This window comes from Pleurodeles waltl, chromosome 5 (genome assembly GCF_031143425.1).
Source record: "Pleurodeles waltl isolate 20211129_DDA chromosome 5, aPleWal1.hap1.20221129, whole genome shotgun sequence".
Lineage (NCBI taxonomy): Eukaryota > Metazoa > Chordata > Amphibia > Caudata > Salamandridae > Pleurodeles > Pleurodeles waltl.
This window is the reverse complement of record NC_090444.1, coordinates 1,873,757,932-1,873,779,106: the sequence shown is the minus strand read 5'-3', so window position 1 is coordinate 1,873,779,106 and position 21,175 is coordinate 1,873,757,932. Positions and strand designations below refer to the sequence as shown.

Here is a 21,175-nt window from a genome sequence, read left to right as displayed (position 1 = left end):
TCATCTGTAGATGGAGGTAAGGTGTGGTGTCGAATTCCACCACAGTCACATCTGTGCTAGACATTTTGCTTCTAAAAGTTGGAATACTTTTTAAGAATCTAAAACTGGTTCTAGAATCTAATTCAAACTTTTAACAAACTTTTAAACTCTAAAAGAAATGCTAACAGGGACTAACACAAGGCCCTAGCAGGACTTTTAAGAATTTAGAAAACTTTTCAAATTGCAAAAATCAATTTCTAATGACAATTTTGGAATTTGTCGTGTGATCAGGTATTGGCTGAGTAGTCCAGCAAATGCAAAGTCTTGTACCCCACCGCTGATCCACCAATGTAGGAAGTTGGCTCTGTATGTGCTATTTCAAAGTAAGGAATAGCATGCACAGAGTCCAAGGGTTCCCCTTAGAGGTAAAATAGTGGTAAAAATAGATAATACTAATGCTCTATTTTGTGGTAGTGTGGTCGAGCAGTAGGCTTATCCAAGGAGTAGTGTTAAGCATTTGTTGTACATACACATAGACAATAAATGAGGTACACACACTCAGAGACAAATCCAGCCAATAGGTTTTGTTATAGAAAAATATCTTTTCTTAGTTTATTTTAAGAACCACAGGTTCAAATTTAACATGTAATATCTTGTTTGAAAGGTATTGTAGGTAAGTACATTAGGAACTTTGAATCATTTCAATTGCATGTATACTTTTCAAGTTATTCACAAATAGCTGTTTTAAAAGTGGACACAGTGCAATTTTCACAGTTCCTGGGGGAGGTAAGTTTTTGTTAGTTTTACCAGGTAAGTAAGACACTTACAGGGTTCAGTTCTTGGTCCAAGGTAGCCCACCGTTGGGGGTTCAGAGCAACCCCAAAGTCACCACACCAGCAGCTCAGGGCCGGTCAGGTGCAGAGTCCAAAGTGGTGCCCAAAACGCATAGGCTAGAATGGAGAGAAGGGGGTGCCCCGGTTCCGGTCTGCTTGCAGGTAAGTACCCGCGTCTTCGGAGGGCAGACCAGGGGGGTTTTGTAGGGCACCGGGGGGGACACAAGCCCACACAGAAATTTCACCCTCAGCGGCGCGGGGGCGGCCGGGTGCAGTGTTAGAACAAGCGTCGGGTTCGCAATGTTAGTCAATGAGAGATCAAGGGATCTCTTCAGCGCTGCAGGCAGGCAAGGGGGGGCTTCCTCGGGGAAACCTCCACTTGGGCAAGGGAGAGGGACTCCTGGGGGTCACTTCTGCAGTGAAAGTCCGGTCCTTCAGGTCCTGGGGGCTGCGGGTGCAGGGTCTTTTCCAGGCATCGGGACTTAGGTTTCAGAGAGTCGCGGTCAGGGGAAGCCTCGGGATTCCCTCTGCAGGCGGCGCTGTGGGGGCTCAGGGGGGACAGGTTTTGGTACTCACAGTCGTAGAGTAGTCCGGGGGTCCTCCCTGAGGTGTTGGTTCTCCACCAGCCGAGTCGGGGTCGCCGGGTGCAGTGTTGCAAGTCTCACGCTTCTTGCGGGGAGTTGCAGGGTTCTTTAAAGCTGCTTCTTGAAACAAAGTTGCAGTCTTTTTGGAGCAGGTCCGCTGTCCTCGGGAGTTTCTTGTCGTCGTCGAAGCAGGGAAGTCCTCAGAGGATGCAGAGGTCGCTGGTCCCTTTGGAAGGCGTCGCTGGAGCAGAGTTCTTTGGAAGGCAGGAGACAGGCCGGTGAGTTTCTGGAGCCAAGGCAGTTGTTGTCTTCTGGTCTTCCTCTGCAGGGGTTTTCAGCTGGGCAGTCCTTCTTCTTGTTGTTGCAGGAATCTAATTTTCTAGGGTTCAGGGTAGCCCTTAAATACTAAATTTAAGGGCGTGTTTAGGTCTGGGGGGTTAGTAGCCAATGGCTACTAGCCCTGAGGGTGGGTACACCCTCTTTGTGCCTCCTCCCAAGGGGAGGGGGTCACAATCCTAACCCTATTGGGGGAATCCTCCATCTGCAAGATGGAGGATTTCTAAAAGTTAGAGTCACCTCAGCTCAGGACACCTTAGGGGCTGTCCTGACTGGCCAGTGACTCCTCCTTGTTATTCTCATTATTTTCTCCGGCCTTGCCGCCAAAAGTTGGAGGCCGGGGCCGGAGGGGGCGGGCAACTCCACTAGCTGGAGTGTCCTGCGGTGCTGTGACAAAGGGGTGAGCCTTTGAGGCTCACCGCCAGGTGTTACAGCTCCTGCCTGGGGGAGGTGTTAGCATCTCCACCCAGTGCAGGCTTTGTTACTGGCCTCAGAGTGACAAAGGCACTCTCCCCATGGGGCCAGCAACATGTCTCTAGTGTGGCAGGCTGCTGGAACTAGTCAGCCTACACAGATAGTCGGTTAAGTTTCAGGGGGCACCTCTAAGGTGCCCTCTGGGGTGTATTTTGCAATAAAATGTACACTGGCATCAGTGTGCATTTATTGTGCTGAGAAGTTTGATACCAAACTTCCCAGTTTTCAGTGTAGCCATTATGGTGCTGTGGAGTTCGTGTTTGACAAACTCCCAGACCATATACTCTTATGGCTACCCTGCACTTACAATGTCTAAGGTTTTGTTTAGACACTGTAGGGGTACCATGCTCATGCATTGGTACCCTCACCTATGGTATAGTGCACCCTGCCTTAGGGCTGTAAGGCCTGCTAGAGGGGTGACTGACCTATACTTGCATAGGCAGTGAGAGGCTGGCATGGCACCCTGAGGGGAGTGCCATGTCGACTTACTCGTTTTGTTCTCACTAGCACACACAAGCTGGCAAGCAGTGTGTCTGTGCTGAGTGAGAGGTCTCCAGGGTGGCATAAGACATGCTGCAGCCCTTAGAGACCTTCCTTGGCATCAGGGCCCTTGGTACTAGGAGTACCAGTTACAAGGGACTTATCTGGATGCCAGGGTCTGCCAATTGTGGATACAAAAGTACAGGTTAGGGAAAGAACACTGGTGCTGGGGCCTGGTTAGCAGGCCTCAGCACACTTTCAATTGTAAACATAGCATCAGCAAAGGCAAAAAGTCAGGGGGCAACCATGCCAAGGAGGCATTTCCTTACACTAATGTAATGATTCAAAGTTCCTAGAGTACTTACCTGCAATACCTTTCAAACAAGCTATTACATGTGAAATTTGAACCTGTGGTTCTTAAAATAAACTGAGAAAAGATATTTTTCTATAACAAAACCTATTGGCTGGATTTGTCTCTGAGTGTGTGTACCTCATTTATTGTCTATGTGTATGTACAACAAATGCTTAACACTACTCCTTGGATAAGCCTACTGCTCGACCACACTACCACAAAATAGAGCATTAGTATTATCTCTTTTTACCACTATTTTACCTCTAAGGGGAACCCTTGGACTCTGTGCATGCTATTCCTTACTTTGAAATAGCAAATACAGAGCCAACTTCCTACAGACAGCTTGTATGAACACACAGAGGCTCACAGCTAGGGGACGGCTTGTATGAACACATACAGAGGTTCACGGCTACGGGACGACTTGTATGAACACAGAGGCTCATAGCTAGGGGACGGCTTGTATGAACACAGAGGCTCACAGATAGGGGACAGCTTGTATGAACGCATATGGAGGCTCACGGCTAGGGGACGGCTTTTATGAATACATATAGAGGCTCACGGCTACGGGACGACTTGTATGAACACAGAGGCTCAGGCTAGGGGACAGCTTTAATGAACACAGAGGCTCACAGTCAGGGGACGGCTTGTATGAACACATATGGAGGCTCACGGCTAGGGGACGGCTTGTATGAACACATATAGGGGCACAAGGATAGGGGACGGCTTGTATGAACACACAGAGGCTCACAGCTAGTGGACGGCATGCATGAACACAGAGAAGCTCAAGGCTAGGGGACGGATTGTATGAACACATAGAGGCTCACGGATAGGGGATGGCTTGTATGAACACATATAGGGGCTCACGGCTAGGGGATGGCTTGTATGAACACATATAGGGGCTCACGGCTAGGGGATGGCTTGTATGAACACAGAGGCTCACGGCTACGGGACGACTTGTATGAACACAGATGCTCAGGCTAGGGGACAGCTTGTATGAACACAGAGGCTCACAGTCAGGGGACGGCTTGTATGAACACGTATGGAGGCTCACGGCTAGGGGACGACTTGTATGAACACACATAGAGGCTCACGGCTACGGGGCGACTTGTATGAACACAGAGGCTCACGGCTAGGAGACGGCTCCAATGTGTACATATAGAGGCTCACGGCTAGGGGACGGCTTGTATGAACACAGAGGCTCACGGCTAGGGGACGGCTTGTATGAACACATATGGAGGCTCACGGCTAGGGGACGGCTTGTATGAATACATATAGAGGCTCACGGCTACAGGACGACTTGTATGAACACAGAGGCTCAGGCTAGGGGACAGCTTGTATCAACACAGAGGCTCACAGACAGGGGACAGCTTGTATGAACACATTTGGAGGCTCACGGCTAGGGGACGGCTTGTATGAACACAGAGGCTCGCGGCTAGGGGACGGCTTGTATGAACACACAGAGGCTCACGGCTAGGGGATGGCTTGTGTGAATACATATAGAGGCTAGGGGATGGCTTGTATGAACGCATACAGAGGCTCACGGGTTGGGGACAGCTTGTATGAACACATAGAGGCTCACGGCTAGGGGACGGCTTGTATGAACACAGAGGCTCACGGCTAGGGGACGGCTTGTATGAACGGATACAGAGGCTCACGGGTAGGGGACAGCTTGTATGAACACAGAGACTCACGGCTAGGACGGCTTGTATGAACACAGAGGCTCACGGCTAGGGGACGGCTTGTATGAACACACAGAAGCTCACGGCTAGGGGACGGCTTGTGTGAATACATTTAGGGGCTCACGGCTAGGGGACAGCTTGTATGAACGCATACAGAGGCTTGCAGCTAGGGGATGACTCCAATGCACACACAAACACAGGTTTACAGCTAGGGGATGGCTACAATACACACAGAGGCCCACGGCTAGGGGACGACTCCAATGCATACATATAGAGGCTCACGGGTAGGAGACGGCTTGTATGAACACATATAGAGGCTCACGGCTAGGGGACGGCTTGTATGAACACATATGGAGGCTCACGGCTAGGGGGCGGCTTGTATGAACACATATGGAGGCTCACGGCTAGGGAACGGCTTGTATGAACACATATAGAGGTTCAAGGCTACGGGACGACTTCTATGAACACAGAGGCTCACGCTAGGGGACGGCTTGTATGAACACAGAGGCTCACGGCTAGGGGACGGCTTGTATGAACACATATGGAGGCTCACGGCTAGGGGACGGCTTGTATGAACATAGAGGCTCACGGCTAGGGGACGGCTTGTATGAATACATATAGAGGTTCACGGATACGGAACGACTTGTATGAACACAGAGGCCCAGGCTAGGGGACGGCTTGTATGAACACATATGGAGGCTCACGGCTAGGGGACGGCTTGTATGAATACATATAGAGGCTCACAGCTACGGGACGACTTGTATGAACACAGAGGCTCAGGCTAGGGGACAGCTTGTATGAACACAGAGGCTCACAGTCAGGGGACGGCTTGTATCAACACATATGGAGGCTCACGGCTAGGGGATGGCTTGTATGAACACATAGAGGCTCACGGCTAGGGGACGGCAGGCTGTGTGCAAATCTAAACAAAAGGGAATATGGTTTAGGACTGTGAGGGAAGACTTGGTGAAAGGTAGTACACTGTAAGAAGTGGCATCTGGTGTACACAGTAAGTGACGGAGGGGTGAAATGGAACCCACTTTGGTGGCAGGTTGAGCACAATCCGTTCGCCAACATGAAGCATGTATGGTATAGGAGGACCAGGCACAGTAATGCCATAAACAGTCACATAGGTTTGTAACTAGAAGTGTCCTACGGTAAGGACCTTCAGCGGCATCAAGCCAATGGCCTACGGTGCGTTACAAAAGCTAGTAACAAACATTACAGATCTCAGAAACGGCCCTAACGTGACCGAAGCTGCAAGTCTCAGCTGTTTGTAGGACTCACTTCGAAAGTAGGGAGAGCTCTGCATGAATAAAAAACAAAAAAATAATGTTACCAAAAACTGTTAGATTTCAATTCTATTAAAGAAGTTTTGGGACCCGGATGAAGTATTTAGAACTTTGCATTCTATAACCAGGATTTGGGTGGTGTCTGTTGCCAAAATGCAAGCCAGTAATGGACAGAGGTTTTTAAATGAACATAAATTTAGTTTAAAATATATTTGGTGAGGCTTCGATTGAGAACATAGAACGTTTCCACAGAGTGATTGCTGGTTTTTACATGCTACAAACTGTTCTTATTAGTTGGACACTGTGATATCTAGCACATTAGTTTTAGTTTTACTCACTTCTAAAATAAAGTAAATGAGATTTCCTGAACACAGAAAAGAGTCCTTCATCACTCAGGAGGCTGAATGTTTTAACACCACTGATCCTATAAAGATGAAACTCCTGTTACAGGGACAAGGGCACTCCCCGTGCTCTATGAAGTTGTGGAGGTCTCCTGTTTAACGCTGTGAGACAGCAGAGCTGATCTCTGAAACCGAGGGGTACCGCAGTGTACCCCTCATTGAGAAAGTGACTCCCAATGTCTCTATCCAGGCTGCGAGGACTGACGCAGGCTGCACCGAGCGGAGGGGTTGTGACTCCTTGGACAAGAGCCTGGTCAGGGTACATCTGGGGGTGCAGGAGGACTGCCAAAGGAAGGAGTACTTGTCCCAGGTACCCCCAGTCAACTGACAGCTCCTCTGACACTCACCTGGTACAAATGGAGGCTCAGCCGGCTGCAGGCAGCGCGCACAGCTGTCGTCTTGCCACTGCCGCTAGGTCCAGAGAAGAGGATCCTTCCCCCTCCATGCAGGTCTGACACACTGTGAAGACAAGTTACACATCTATCACCAAAACTACTCAGAACATGGGAAGCTTGGTCCAAGGCTGTCACTCAAACCTACCCATCAGGCTGAAAGGCACCTGTGCAACTCATACCAGTGCCATACCAGTCCATATGTCTCATACTAATGCCAAACCAGTCCACACATCTCGTACCAGTGCCAAACTAGTACCCATACATCTCATACCAGTGCCAAACTAGTCCATACGTCTCATACCAGTGCCAAACTAGTCCACACGTCTCATACCAGTGCCAAACTAGTCCACACGTCTCATACCAGTGCCAAACCAGTCCACACGTCTCATACCAGTGCCAAACCAGTCCACACATCTCATACCAGTGCTAAACCAGTCCACACGTCTCATACCAGTGCCATACCAGTCCACACGTCTCATACCAGTGCCATACCAGTCCACACATCTCATACCAGTGCCATACCAGTCCACACATCTTATACCAGTGCCAAACTAGTCCCCATACATCTCATACCAGTGCTACACTAGTCCACACATCTCATACCAGTGCCATACCAGTCCACACGTCTCATACCAGTGCCATACTAGTCCCCATACATCTCATACCAGTGCCAAACTAGTCCACACATCTCATACCAGTGCCAAACTAGTCCACACATCTCATACCAGTGCCATACTAGTCCCCATACATCTCATACCAGTGCCAAACTAGTCCACACGTCTCATACCAGTGCCATACCAGTCCACACGTCTCATACCAGTGCCATACTAGTGCCCATACATCTCATACCAGTGCCAAACTAGTCCACACGTCTCATACCAGTGGCAAACTAGTGCCCACATGTCTCGTACCAGTGCCAAACTAGTCCACACGTCTCATACCAGTGCCAAACTAGTCCACACATCTCATACCAGTGCCAAACTAGTCCACACGTCTCATACCAGTGCCAAACTAGTCCACACGTCTCATACCAGTGCCAAACCAGTCCACACGTCTCATACCAGTGCCATACCAGTCCACACGTCTCATACCAGTGCCATACCAGTCCACACATCTCATACCAGTGCCAAACTAGTTCGCATACATCTCATACCAGTGCTAAACTAGTCCACACATCTCATACAAGTGCCATACCAGTCCACACGTCTCATACCAGTGCCAAACCAGTCCACAAGTCTCATACCAGAGCCATACTACTCCACGGAGACACATGAGCACCAACACTAACGAGTCCATTTACAAATCACACATTCACGTGGACACGTGAGCACCAACACTCAAGGGTCCATTCACAAATCACACATTCACATAAACACACGTGAGCACCAACACTCACAAGTCCATTCACAAATCACACATTCACATGAACACACGTGAGCACCAACACTCACGAGTCCATTCACAAATCACACATTCACATGGACACACATGAGCACCAACAGTCACGAGTCCATTCACAAATCATACGTGAGCACCAACATTCACAGTCCATTCACAAATCACACATTCACATGGACACACGTGAGCACCAACTCATGATTCCATTCACAAATTATACATTGACATGGACACACTTGAACACCAACACTCACGAGTCCATTCACAAATCACACATTCAAATGGATACACACGAGAACCAACATTCACGAGTCCATTCACAAATCACACATTCACATGGATACACGTGAGCCCAAACACTCCTGGGTCCATTCACAAGTCACACACTCACATGGACATAGGTGGCACCAACACTCACAAGTCCATTTACAAATCACACATTCACATGGACACACATGAGTACCAACACTCATGGTCAAGTCACACATTCACATGGACACACGTGAGCACCAACACTCACGAGTCCATTCACAAATCATACATTCACATGGACACACATGAGCACCAACACCCACGAGTCCATTCACAAATCATACGTGAGCACCAACACTCACTATCCATTCACAAATCACACATTTACATGGACACACGTGAGCACCAACACTCACAAGTCCATTCACAAATCACACATTCACATGGATACACACGAGAACCAACACTCACGAGTCCATTCACAAACCACACATTCACATGGATACACGTGAGCTCCAACAAATTCACACATTCACGTGGACACACGTGAGCACCAACACTCATGAGTCCATTCACAAATCACACATTCACATGGACACACGTGAGCACAAACACTCACGAGTCCATTCACAAATCACACATTCACATGGAAACACGTGAGCACCAACACTCACGAGTCCATTCACAAATCACACACTCACATGGACATAGTTGGCACCAACACTCACGAGTCCATTCACAAATCACACATTCACATGGACACACATGAGTACCAACACTCATGGTCAAGTCACACATTCACATGGACACACGTGAGCACCAACACTCAATATCCATTCACAAATCACACATTTACATGGGCACACATGAGCACCAACACTCACAAGTCCATTCACAAATTACACATTCACATGGACATAGCTGGCACCAACACTCACGAGTCCATTCACAAATCACACATTCACCTGGACATACATGAGCACCAACACTCACGAGTCCATTCATAAATCACACATTCACATGGACACATGTGAGAACCAACACTCAAGAGTCCATTCATAAATCACACATTCACATGGACACACGTGAGCACCAACATTCACGAGTCCATTCACAAATCAGACACTCACATGGACAAACTTGAGCACCAACACTCAAGTCCATTCAGAAATTAAACATTCACATGGACATACGTGAGCACCAACACTCAAGTCCATTCACAAATCACACATTCACATGGAGACACGTGAGCACCAACACTCACGAGTCCATTCACAAATCACATATTCACATGGACACACGTGAGCACCAACACTCACGATCCATTCACAAATCACACATTCACATGGACATACGTGAGCACCAACACTCAAGTCCATCCACAAATGACACATTCACATGGAGACACGTGAGCACCAACACTCACGAGTCCATTCACAAATCACACATTCACATGGAAACATGTGAGCTCCAACAAACACGAGTCCATTCATAAATCACAGATTCACTTGGACACACGTGAGCATCAACACTCACGAGTCCATTCACAAATCACACATTCACATGGACACACGTGAGCACCAACACTCACGAGTCCATTCACAAATCATACATTCACATGGACACACATGAGCACCAACACCCACGAGTCCATTCACAAATCATACGTGAGCACCAACACTCACTATCCATTCACAAATCACACATTTACATGGACACACATGAGCACCAACACTCACAAGTCCATTCACAAATCACACATTCACATGGATACACACGAGAACCAACACTCACGAGTCCATTCACAAACCACACATTCACATGGATACACGTGAGCTCCAACAAATTCACACATTCACGTGGACACACGTGAGCACCAACACTCATGAGTCCATTCACAAATCACACATTCACATGGACACACGTGAGCACAAACACTCACGAGTCCATTCACAAATCACACATTCACATGGAAACACGTGAGCACCAACACTCACGAGTCCATTCACAAATCACACACTCACATGGACATAGTTGGCACCAACACTCACGAGTCCATTCACAAATCACACATTCACATGGACACACATGAGTAGCAACACTCATGGTCAAGTCACACATTCACATGGACACACGTGAGCACCAACACTCAATATCCATTCACAAATCACACATTTACATGGACACACATGAGCACCAACACTCACAAGTCCATTCACAAATTACACATTCACATGGACATAGGTGGCACCAACACTCACGAGTCCATTCACAAATCACACATTCACCTGGACATACATGAGCACCAACACTCACGAGTCCATTCATAAATCACACATTCACATGGACACATGTGAGAACCAACACTCAAGAGTCCATTCATAAATCACACATTCACATGGACACACGTGAGCACTAACATTCACGAGTCCATTCACAAATCAGACACTCACATGGACAAACTTGAGCACCAACACTCAAGTCCATTCAGAAATTAAACATTCACATGGACATACGTGAGCACCAACACTCAAGTCCATTCACAAATCACACATTCACATGGAGACACGTGAACACCAACACTCACGAGTCCATTCACAAATCACATATTCACATGGACACACGTGAGCACCAACATTCACGAGTCCATTCACAAATCAGACACTCACATGGACAAACTTGAGCACCAACACTCAAGTCCATTCAGAAATTAAACATTCACATGGACATACGTGAGCACCAACACTCAAGTCCATTCACAAATCACACATTCACATGGAGACACGTGAGCACCAACACTCACGAGTCCATTCACAAATCACATATTCACATGGACACACGTGAGCACCAACACTCACGATCCATTCACAAATCACACATTCACATGGACATACGTGAGCACCAACACTCAAGTCCATCCACAAATGACACATTCACATGGAGACACGTGAGCACCAACACTCACGAGTCCATTCACAAATCACACATTCACATGGACACACGTGAGCACCAACACTCACAAGTCCATTCACAAATCACACATTCACATGGACACACGTGAGCACCAACACTCACGAGTCCATTCACAAATCACACATTCACATGGAAACATGTGAGCTCCAACAAACACGAGTCCATTCATAAATCACACATTCACGTGGACACACGTGAGCATCAACACTCACGAGTCCATTCACAAATCACACATTCACATGGACACACGTGAGCACCAACACTCACGAGTCCATTCACAAATCACACATTCACATGGAAACACGTGAGCACCAACACTCACGAGTCCATTCACAAATCACACATTCACGTGGACATAGGTGGCACCAACACTCACAAGTCCATTCACAAATCACACATTCACATGGATACACATGAGCACCAAACTCACTGGTCCATTCACAAATTCACATGGACAAACGTGAGCACCAACACCCACGAGTCCATTCACAAATCAAACATTCCCATGGAAACACGTGAGCACCAAAACTCAAGTCCATTCACAAATCATACATTCACACGAACACACGTGAGCACCAACATTCATGAGTCCATTCACAAATCACACATTTACATGGACACACATGAGCACCAACACTCACGGTCCACTCACAAATCATACATTCACATGGATACACACGAGAACCAACACTCACGAGTCCATTCACAAACCACACATTCACATGGATACACATGAGCTCCAACAAACACAAGTCCATTCATAAATCACACATTCATGTGGACACACGTGAGCACCAACACTCACGAGTCCATTCACAAATCACACATTCACATGGACACACGTGAGCACAAACACTCACGAGTCCATTCACAAATCACACATTCACATGGAAACACGTGAGCACCAACACTCACGAGTCCATTAACAAATCACACACTCACATGGACATAGTTGGCACCAACACTCACGAGTCCATTCACAAATCACACATTCACATGGACACACATGAGTACCAACACTCATGGTCAAGTCACACATTCACATGGACACACGTGAGCACCAACACTCACGAGTCCATTCACAAATCATACATTCATATAGACACACATGAGCACCAACACTCACGAGTCCATTCACAAATCATACGTGAGCACCAACACTCAATATCCATTCACAAATCACACATTTACATGGACACACGTGAGCACCAACACTCACAAGTCCATTCACAAATTACACATTCACATGGACATAGGTGGCACCAACACTCACGAGTCCATTCACAAATCACACATTCACCTGGACATACATGAGCACCAACACTCACGAGTCCATTCATAAATCACACATTCACATGGACACATGTGAGAACCAACACTCAAGAGTCCATTCATAAATCACACATTCACATGGACACACGTGAGCACCAACATTCACGAGTCCATTCACAAATCAGACACTCACATGGACAAACTTGAGCACCAACACTCAAGTCCATTCACAAATTAAACATTCACATGGACATACGTGAGCACCAACACTCAAGTCCATTCACAAATCACACATTCACATGGAGACACGTGAGCACCAACACTCACGAGTCCATTCACAAATCACATATTCACATGGACACACGTGAGCACCAACACTCACGATCCATTCACAAATCACACATTCACATGGACATACGTGAGCACCAACACTCAAGTCCATCCACAAATGACACATTCACATGGAGACACGTGAGCACCAACACTCACGAGTCCATTCACAAATCACACATTCACATGGACACAAGTGAGCACCAACACTCACAAGTCCATTCACAAATCACACATTCACATGGACACACGTGAGCACCAACACTCACGAGTCCATTCACAAATCACACATTCACATGGAAACATGTGAGCTCCAACAAACACGAGTCCATTCATAAATCACACATTCACGTGGACACATGTGAGCACCAACACTCACGAGTCCATTCACAAATCACACATTCACATGGACACACGTGAACACCAACACTCACGAGTCCATTCACAAATCACACATTCACATGGAAACACGTGAGCACCAACACTCACGAGTCCATTCACAAATCACACATTAACGTGGACATAGGTGGCACCAACACTCACAAGTCCATTCACAAATCACACATTCACATGGACACACATGAGCACCAAACTCACGGGTCCATTCACAAATTCACATGGACAAACGTGAGCACCAACACCCACGAGTCCATTCACAAATCAAACATTCACATGGAAACACGTGAGCACCAAAACTCAAGTCCATTCACAAATCATACATTCACACGAACACACGTGAGCACCAACATTCATGAGTTCATTCACAAATCACACATTTACATGGACACACATGAGCACCAACACTCACGGTCCACTCACAAATCATACATTCACATGGACACACTTGAGCACCAACACTCACAAGAACATTCACAAATCAAACATTCACATGGAAACACGTGAGCACCAAAACTCAAGTCCATTCACAAATCATACATTCACACGGACACACGTGAGCACCAACATTCACAAGTCCATTCACAAATCACACATTCACATGGACACACGTGAGCACCAACACTCACGGTCCATTCACAAATCATACATTCACATGGACACACGTGAGCACCAACACTCACGAGTCCATTCACAAGATACATATTTACATGGATATAGTTGCCATATGTTCATACATTTCCAAGACATGATGAAGACAAATTTCCCCAGATATGAGGACTGAATAAACTGCTTAAAGGGGAAAGCTTTTAAGAGGTTTCCCTACAGGGGCACTAATTTGAAAACCCTGTGCTGTGTCCTGCACTACAATCGCACTGTACTTTGAGATGCCACTCAGAAAGAGGTGGACACTTTGGGTCTCCCTCTGACTTTTGAAGATAGCTCTGATGTCAACAAAATCTTAAACTAAGGGAGCAGGTGCCGTGGGCTCACAGAATTGTTGGGCTCACAGGAGAGAACAGGCAAGGCTGTCCATCAGTGTGTGGGAGAGCAGCAGAGGGCACTCGGTCAGCAAGGTGAACCAGCCCTGCAGCTCATCGCCTGCCCAGTTGTCTTCATTTTGCCCAGCCCTGCGCTACATTCCTAGTACGGCTAGACATCACAGTGCCAGACAACAGCAACCGGCACAGAGGAGAGAGTGCAGACAGAGGCCTTCCTTACAGACACGGAGATAACTGGGTGTGGGAACACCAGACCCAGTAGTACTCATAAAACAGCTATCAGTAATTCTGAGGCTCAGAATTATAAACAATCACTCAGAGAGCATCATGGAAAGGGAAGCAACATGCAGAAATCAGTGTTACTGCGTCAACTTTACCATTTTATCCCCTAATGCCAATCTTGTTTGTTTTGAAAAATTCCTTCACTTTAGACCTGGCGGATGCGTCCCCAGTAATGCAGCATGCCACATGATGCCAATTTGGGCGCAGACTCCTATTTCTAATCAAATCAGTATTCACTGGCCAGTTGTAAAGTGGCCCAGACTGTACATCTCATTCAGGAATTATCCAGCAGTCACCACAGAGCGAGACAGCTCTACCCCTGACAAACACTTGGAGAGAGACAACCAGTAAAGAGAGCACCTCACTGATCCCACAAATAGACAATCACTAAATACAGACAGGTTACCACTGACACCTGGCACCACACATACCAGAAAGAGACATGGCCAGACCTCAGAGTGCAAGAAACTTCTCAAGCCATTTCCAACACTCAGGGACCTGCTCAGCCATGCCAACAGAAGTACACCTGACTTGTCCATTACGCTCAGCAGGTTTAGATAAGCCTAGACAATAAGCAGAGGCATCAACAGAGAAGCAAGAGTCCTTTACTTCTTAACTGTGAGAAGAAAAAGCAAAAACTACGGCTAGACATACCTGTTCCTGAGGTGCGGCTGAAGAATACTGCAGATCTCATCCACGACATGCGAGAGACCAGCAGGAGACAGGCTGCTCCAGAACACGTGGCCTTCATCGGAGGGAACAGATGGCACAAAGCTGTGTGTGGGGCCTGCCTACGGGAGATGAAACAAGAGCACAGGGTGAGGGGGACAGAATCAACCTGCCTAGAGGAGATGAAACAAGAGCACAGGGTGAGGAGAACAGAATCAACCTGCCTAGAGGAGATGAAACAAGAGCACAGGGTGAGGGGGACAGAATCAACCTGCCCAGAGGAGATGAAACAAGAGCACAGGGTGAGGGGGACAGAATCAACCTGCCCAGAGGAGATGAAACAAGAGCCCAGGGTGAGGGGGACAGAATCAACCTGCCTAGAGGAGATGAAACAACAGCACAGGGTAAGGATGGACAGAATCAACCTGCCCAGAGGAGATGAAACAAGAGCACAGGGTGAGGGGGACAGAATCAACCTGCCTAGAGGAGATGAAACAAGAGCACAGGGTGAGGGGGACAGAATCAACCAGCCCAGAGGAGATGAAACAAGAGCACAGGGTGATGGGGGACAGAATCAACCTGCCCAGAGGAGATGAAACAAGAGCCCAGGGTGAGGGGGACAGAATCAACCTGCCTAGAGGAGATGAAACAAGAGCACAGGGTGATGGGGGACAGAATCAACCTGCCTAGAGACGATGAAACAAGAGCCCAGGGTGAGGGGGACAGAATCAACCCTGCCCAGAGGAGATGAAACAAGAGCACAGGGTGAGGGGGGACAGAATCAACCTGTCTAGAGGAGATGAAACAAGAGCCCAGGGTGAGGGGGACAGAATCAACCCTGCCCAGAGGAGATGAAACAAGAGCACAGGGTGAGGGGGGACAGAATCAACCTGTCTAGAGGAGATGAAACAAGAGCCCAGGGTGAGGGGGACAGAATCAACCTGCCTAGAGGAGATGAAACAAGAGCACGGGATGAGGGGGACAGAATCAACCTACCCAGAGGAGATGAAACAAGAGCACAGGGTTAGGGGGACAGAATCAACCTGCCTAGAGGAGATGAAACAAGAGCACAGGGTGAGGGGGACAGAATCAACCTGCCCAGAGGAGATGAAACAAGAGCACAGGATGAGGGGGACAGAATCAACCTGCCTAGAGGCGATGAAACAAGAGCCCAGGGTGAGGGGGGGACAGAGTCAACCTGCCTAGAGGAGATGAAACAAGAGCCCAGGGTGAGGGGGGACAGAATCAACCTGCCTAGAGGAGATTAAACAAGAGCACGGGATGAGGGGGACAGAATCAACCTACCCAAAGGAGATGATACAAGAGCACAGGGTTAGGGGGACAAAATCAACCTGCCTAGAGGAGATGAAACAAGAGCACAGGGTGAGGGGGACAGAATCAACCTGCCCAGAGGAGATTAAACAAGAGCACAGGGTGAGGGGGACAGAATCAACCTGCCCAGAGGAGATGAAACAAGAGCACAGGTTGAGGGGGACAGAATCAACCTGCCTAGAGGCGATGAAACAAGAGCCCACGGTGAGGGGGGGACAGAGTCAACCTGCCTAGAGGAGATGAAACAAGAGCACAGGGTGAGGGGGACAGAATCAACCTGCCTAGAGGAGATGGAACAAGAACACAGGGTGTTGGGGGACAGAATCAACCTGCCTAGAGGAGATGAAACAAGAGCCCAGGCTGAGGGGGACAGAATCAACCTTCCGAGAGGACATGAAACAAGAGCCCAGGGTGAGGGGGGACAGAATCAACCTGCCCAGAGGAGATGAAACAAGAGCCCAGGGTGAGGGGGGACAGAATCAACCGGCCTAGAGGAGATGAAACCAGGGCACAGGGTGTTGGGGGACAGAATCAACCTGCCTAGAGGCGATGAAACAAGAGCACAGGGTGAGGGGGACAGAATCAACCTGCCTAGAGGAGATGAAACAAGAGCACAGGGTGAGGGGGACAGAATCAACCTGCCTAGAGGAAATGAAACAAGAGCACAGGGTGAGGGGGGACAGAATCAACCTGCCCAGAGGAGATGAAACAAGAGCACAGGGTGAGGGGGACAGAATCAACCTGCCTAGAGGAGATGAAACAAGAGCACAGAGTGAGGGAGAGGACAGAGACAACCTGCCCAGAGGAGATGAAACAAGAGCCCAGGTTGTTGGGGGACAGAATCAACCTGCCTAGAGGAGATGAAACAAGAGCACAGGATGAGGGGGGACAGAATCAACCTGCCCAGAGGAGATGAAACAAGAGCCCAGGCTGAGGGGGACAGAGTCAACCTGCCCAGAGGAGATGAAACAAGAGCCCAGGGTGAGGGGGGACAGAATCAACCTGACTAGAGGAGATGAAACAAGGGCAAAGGGTGAGGAGGACAGAATCAACCTGCCTAGAGGAGATGAAACAAGAGCACAGGGTGAGGGGGACAGAATCAACCTGCCTAGAGGAGATGAAACAAGAGCACAGGGTGAGGGGGACAGAATCAACCTGCCTAGAGGGGATGAAACAAGAGCACAGGCTGAGGGGGACAGAATCAGCCTGCCTAGACGAGATGGAAATATGGGGGTGGGGGCTGGGTGTCAACATTGACCTACCTAGGGGAGATGCAAACAGAAGCAAGAAGGTCAGAATCAATGTTGTTGAGTAAAGATCAGCATTCTCGGTCAGAGTCTGTTTTACATAAATACAGATGTCTCCAGGTCTCAATGACAAATGTTACCAAACTCCCATAGCCCACCCTTCAGAATGAATGAACTGTGGGTCTATCTGATGGGGTAGGAAGGAGGCATCCCTCTACCCTTGTGCCTATCGCCCCTCACTCTTGAGAATGAATGGATACTAGGTCTACCTACTGGGGTAGGGATGAGACGTCACTCTAACCTTATATGTCACACCCCCACGCCCTTGACAATAAATGAAAACTGGGGCTATCTGTGAGGTGTTGGGGAAGTGAGACGTCACTCTAACCTTGTATCCAACACCCCCTACCCTTCAGAATGAATTCTAGGTCTATCTACTGCCACAGAAAAAGCTGTTTCACCTGGTATAGGACTGTATTATGTCATCAGGGGAGCTGTTTCACCTGGTATAGGACTGTATTATCTCATCAGGGGAGCTGTTTCACTGGTTATAGGACTGTATTATCTCATCAGGCGAGCTGTTTCACCGGGTAAAGGACTGTATTATCTCATGAGGGGAGCTGTTTCACCTGGTATAGGACTGTATTATCTCATCAGGGGAGCTGTTTCACCTGGTATAGGACTGTATTATCTCAACAGGGGAGCTGTTTCACCTGGTATAGAACTGTATTATCTCATCAGGCGAGCTGTTTCACCGGGTAAAGGACTGTATTATCTCATCAGGGGAGCTGTTTCACCTGGTATAGGACTGTATTATCTCATCAGGGGAGCTGTTTCACCTGGTATAGGACTGTATTATCTCATCAGGGGAGCTGTTTCACCTGGTATAGGACTATATTATCTCAACAGGGGAGCTGTTTCACCTGGTATAGGACTGTATTATCTTATCAGGGGAGCTGTTTCACCTGGTGTAGGACTGTATTATCTCATCAGGGGAGCTGTTTCACCTGGTATAGGACTGTATTATCTCATCAGGGGAGCTGTTTCACCTGGTATAGGACTGTATTATCTCATAAGGGGAGCGGTTTCACCTGGTAAAGCTCACCCTGCGCACAGTAGCTGTGCCTCACCAGGCACAGGGTACCGCTCCTTCTCCTGGCATACAACAGCACTGTCTCACCTGACACGAGGCACAACTGGCTTACCAACCACTGGGTAGGGCTATTTAACCAAGCACAGGGTAGTCTTGTCTCACATGACATAGTAGTATTGTCTCCTCAGACGGAATAGAGTGGTCTCACCCAGCACAGAGCAGCCCTGTCTCACCCTGCACAGGACAGACCTGTCTCATCCAACACAAAGCAGCCTCGTCTCCCCTCCCCCTGCACAGGAAAGAGCTGTCTCACCTGGCACAGAACAGCCTCGTCTCATCCTGCACATAATAGAGTTGTCCACCCAGCACAGAGCAGCCTCGTCTCGCCCTGCACAGGCTAGAGCTCTCTCACCAGCCACAGAGCAGCCTTGTCTCACCCTGCACAGGATAGAGCTGTCTCACCAGGCACAGAGCAGCCTCGTCTCGCCCTGCACAGGATAGAGCTCTCTCACCTGGCACAGAACAGCCTTGTCTCGTCCTGCACAGGATAGAGCTGTCTCACCAGGCACAGAGCAGCCTCGTCTCGCCCTGCACAGGATAGAGCTCTCTCACGTGGCACAGAACAGCCTTGTCTCACCCTGCACAGGATAGAGCTGTCTCACCAGGCACAGAGCAGCCTCGTCTCGCCCTGCACAGGACAGAGCTGTCTCCCTGGCACAGAGCAGCCTCGTCCTGCACAGGATAGAGCTGCCTCACCCGGCACAGAGCAGCCTCATCTCGCCCTGCACAGGATAGAGCTGTCTCACCCAGCACAGAGCAGCCTTGTCTCACCCTGCACAGGATAGAGCTGTCTCACCCGGCACAGAGCAGCCTTGTCTCACCCTGCACAGGATAGAGCTGTCTCACTCAACACAGAGCAGCCTGGTCTCGTCCTGCACAGGATAGAGCTGTCTCACCCGGCACAGAGCAGCCTCATCTCGCCCTGCACAGGATAGAGCTGTCTCACCCGGCACAGAGCAGCCTCATCTCGCCCTGCACAGGATAGAGCTGTCTCACCCGGCACAGAGCAGCCTCATCTCGCCCTGCACAGGATAGAGCTCCCTCACCCGGCACAGAGCAGCCTCGTCTCGCCCTGCACAGGATAGAGCTGTCTCACGCAGCACAGAGCAGCCTCGTCTCCCCCTGCACAGGATAGAGCTGTCTCAGAGCAGCCTTGTCTCACCAGGCAGAGATGCTGTCTCACCTGGTACAGCGTTGTGTTGTTTGTATCAGCCAGGTACCCAACACATGGTTTTTCGCCCTCTCGGCCAACAATCTTCTTCACTTTAAAGTAGATATCTGGGTATCTGAAAGAGAAGATAAGCCTCTGAATCCAGGAGGATCCTCTGCTCTCGTGGCTGGATGCTAGACATGGTCAGGCATCTCTTTCTACTCAGCACTGGCTCACACATCCCACCTACCTGGAATCAACTGCTGGATTCACCTCTAGAAAAGCCGGCTTGTCACGGGTTGACACACACAGAACATCCCCCACCTGTACTGCCCTGAAACAGGAAGGTTAGCAGTCAATGCCAGTCATTTGAATAAAAGAAGGCGCACACTCACACCTTTCCTAGTCACACTCCACTTTAGCAAATCGAAGGCTCTGTCCAGAAGGATGCTAACGCCATCTCTGAAACACACGCGTTTCCACAGTCATACAAGGGGACAGGGCTAAGCTCAAACATCAAAGCCGTATAAAAAGCCCGAGCGGGTTCAGAAACCTTGTTCCCACAGCAGTGGAGTACCAGGAACGGGGAGGTAATTTACCTATGTACATAGACATTTATGTAAAGCCTGGGGTAACAGAGTGCTACACTGAGAGCATAGGAGGGGGTGAGAGGGCCACTATCCTGTGCCCAAGGCTCGCTCTACATAAACACCAACTTTTTTACATATATTCTCTTGCCCTTCCTAGTAGGCCACATCTGTAACCACAAGTGCTGAGTTTAGAGAGGGGATGGGACTTTCTACAGAGATAAGAACCAGTGTTCTTTAAAGAGGCATTTCTTGGGCTCTTTTCTGAACTGAAGACCTGGTGGCTACAGGGGTGCAAGCCTACTCAAGGACTTCTCCTAGGAATGGA

General features: G+C 48.7%; 1 protein-coding gene across 1 annotated transcript in view; it reads right to left on the bottom strand.

The window, feature by feature from the left end:
* PEX6 (peroxisomal biogenesis factor 6) overlaps positions 1-21,175 on the bottom strand; it is a 203,915-nt gene that overhangs the window by 143,057 nt on the left and 39,683 nt on the right. Inside the window, exons 3-6 of the mRNA XM_069236435.1 lie at positions 20,511-20,594; positions 20,294-20,396; positions 15,364-15,500; positions 6,758-6,869 (exon numbers count right to left, since the gene is read on the bottom strand). Of these exons, the coding sequence (XP_069092536.1) occupies positions 6,758-6,869; positions 15,364-15,500; positions 20,294-20,396; positions 20,511-20,594 (436 nt within the window). The remainder of the gene's footprint in view (positions 1-6,757; positions 6,870-15,363; positions 15,501-20,293; positions 20,397-20,510; positions 20,595-21,175) is intronic.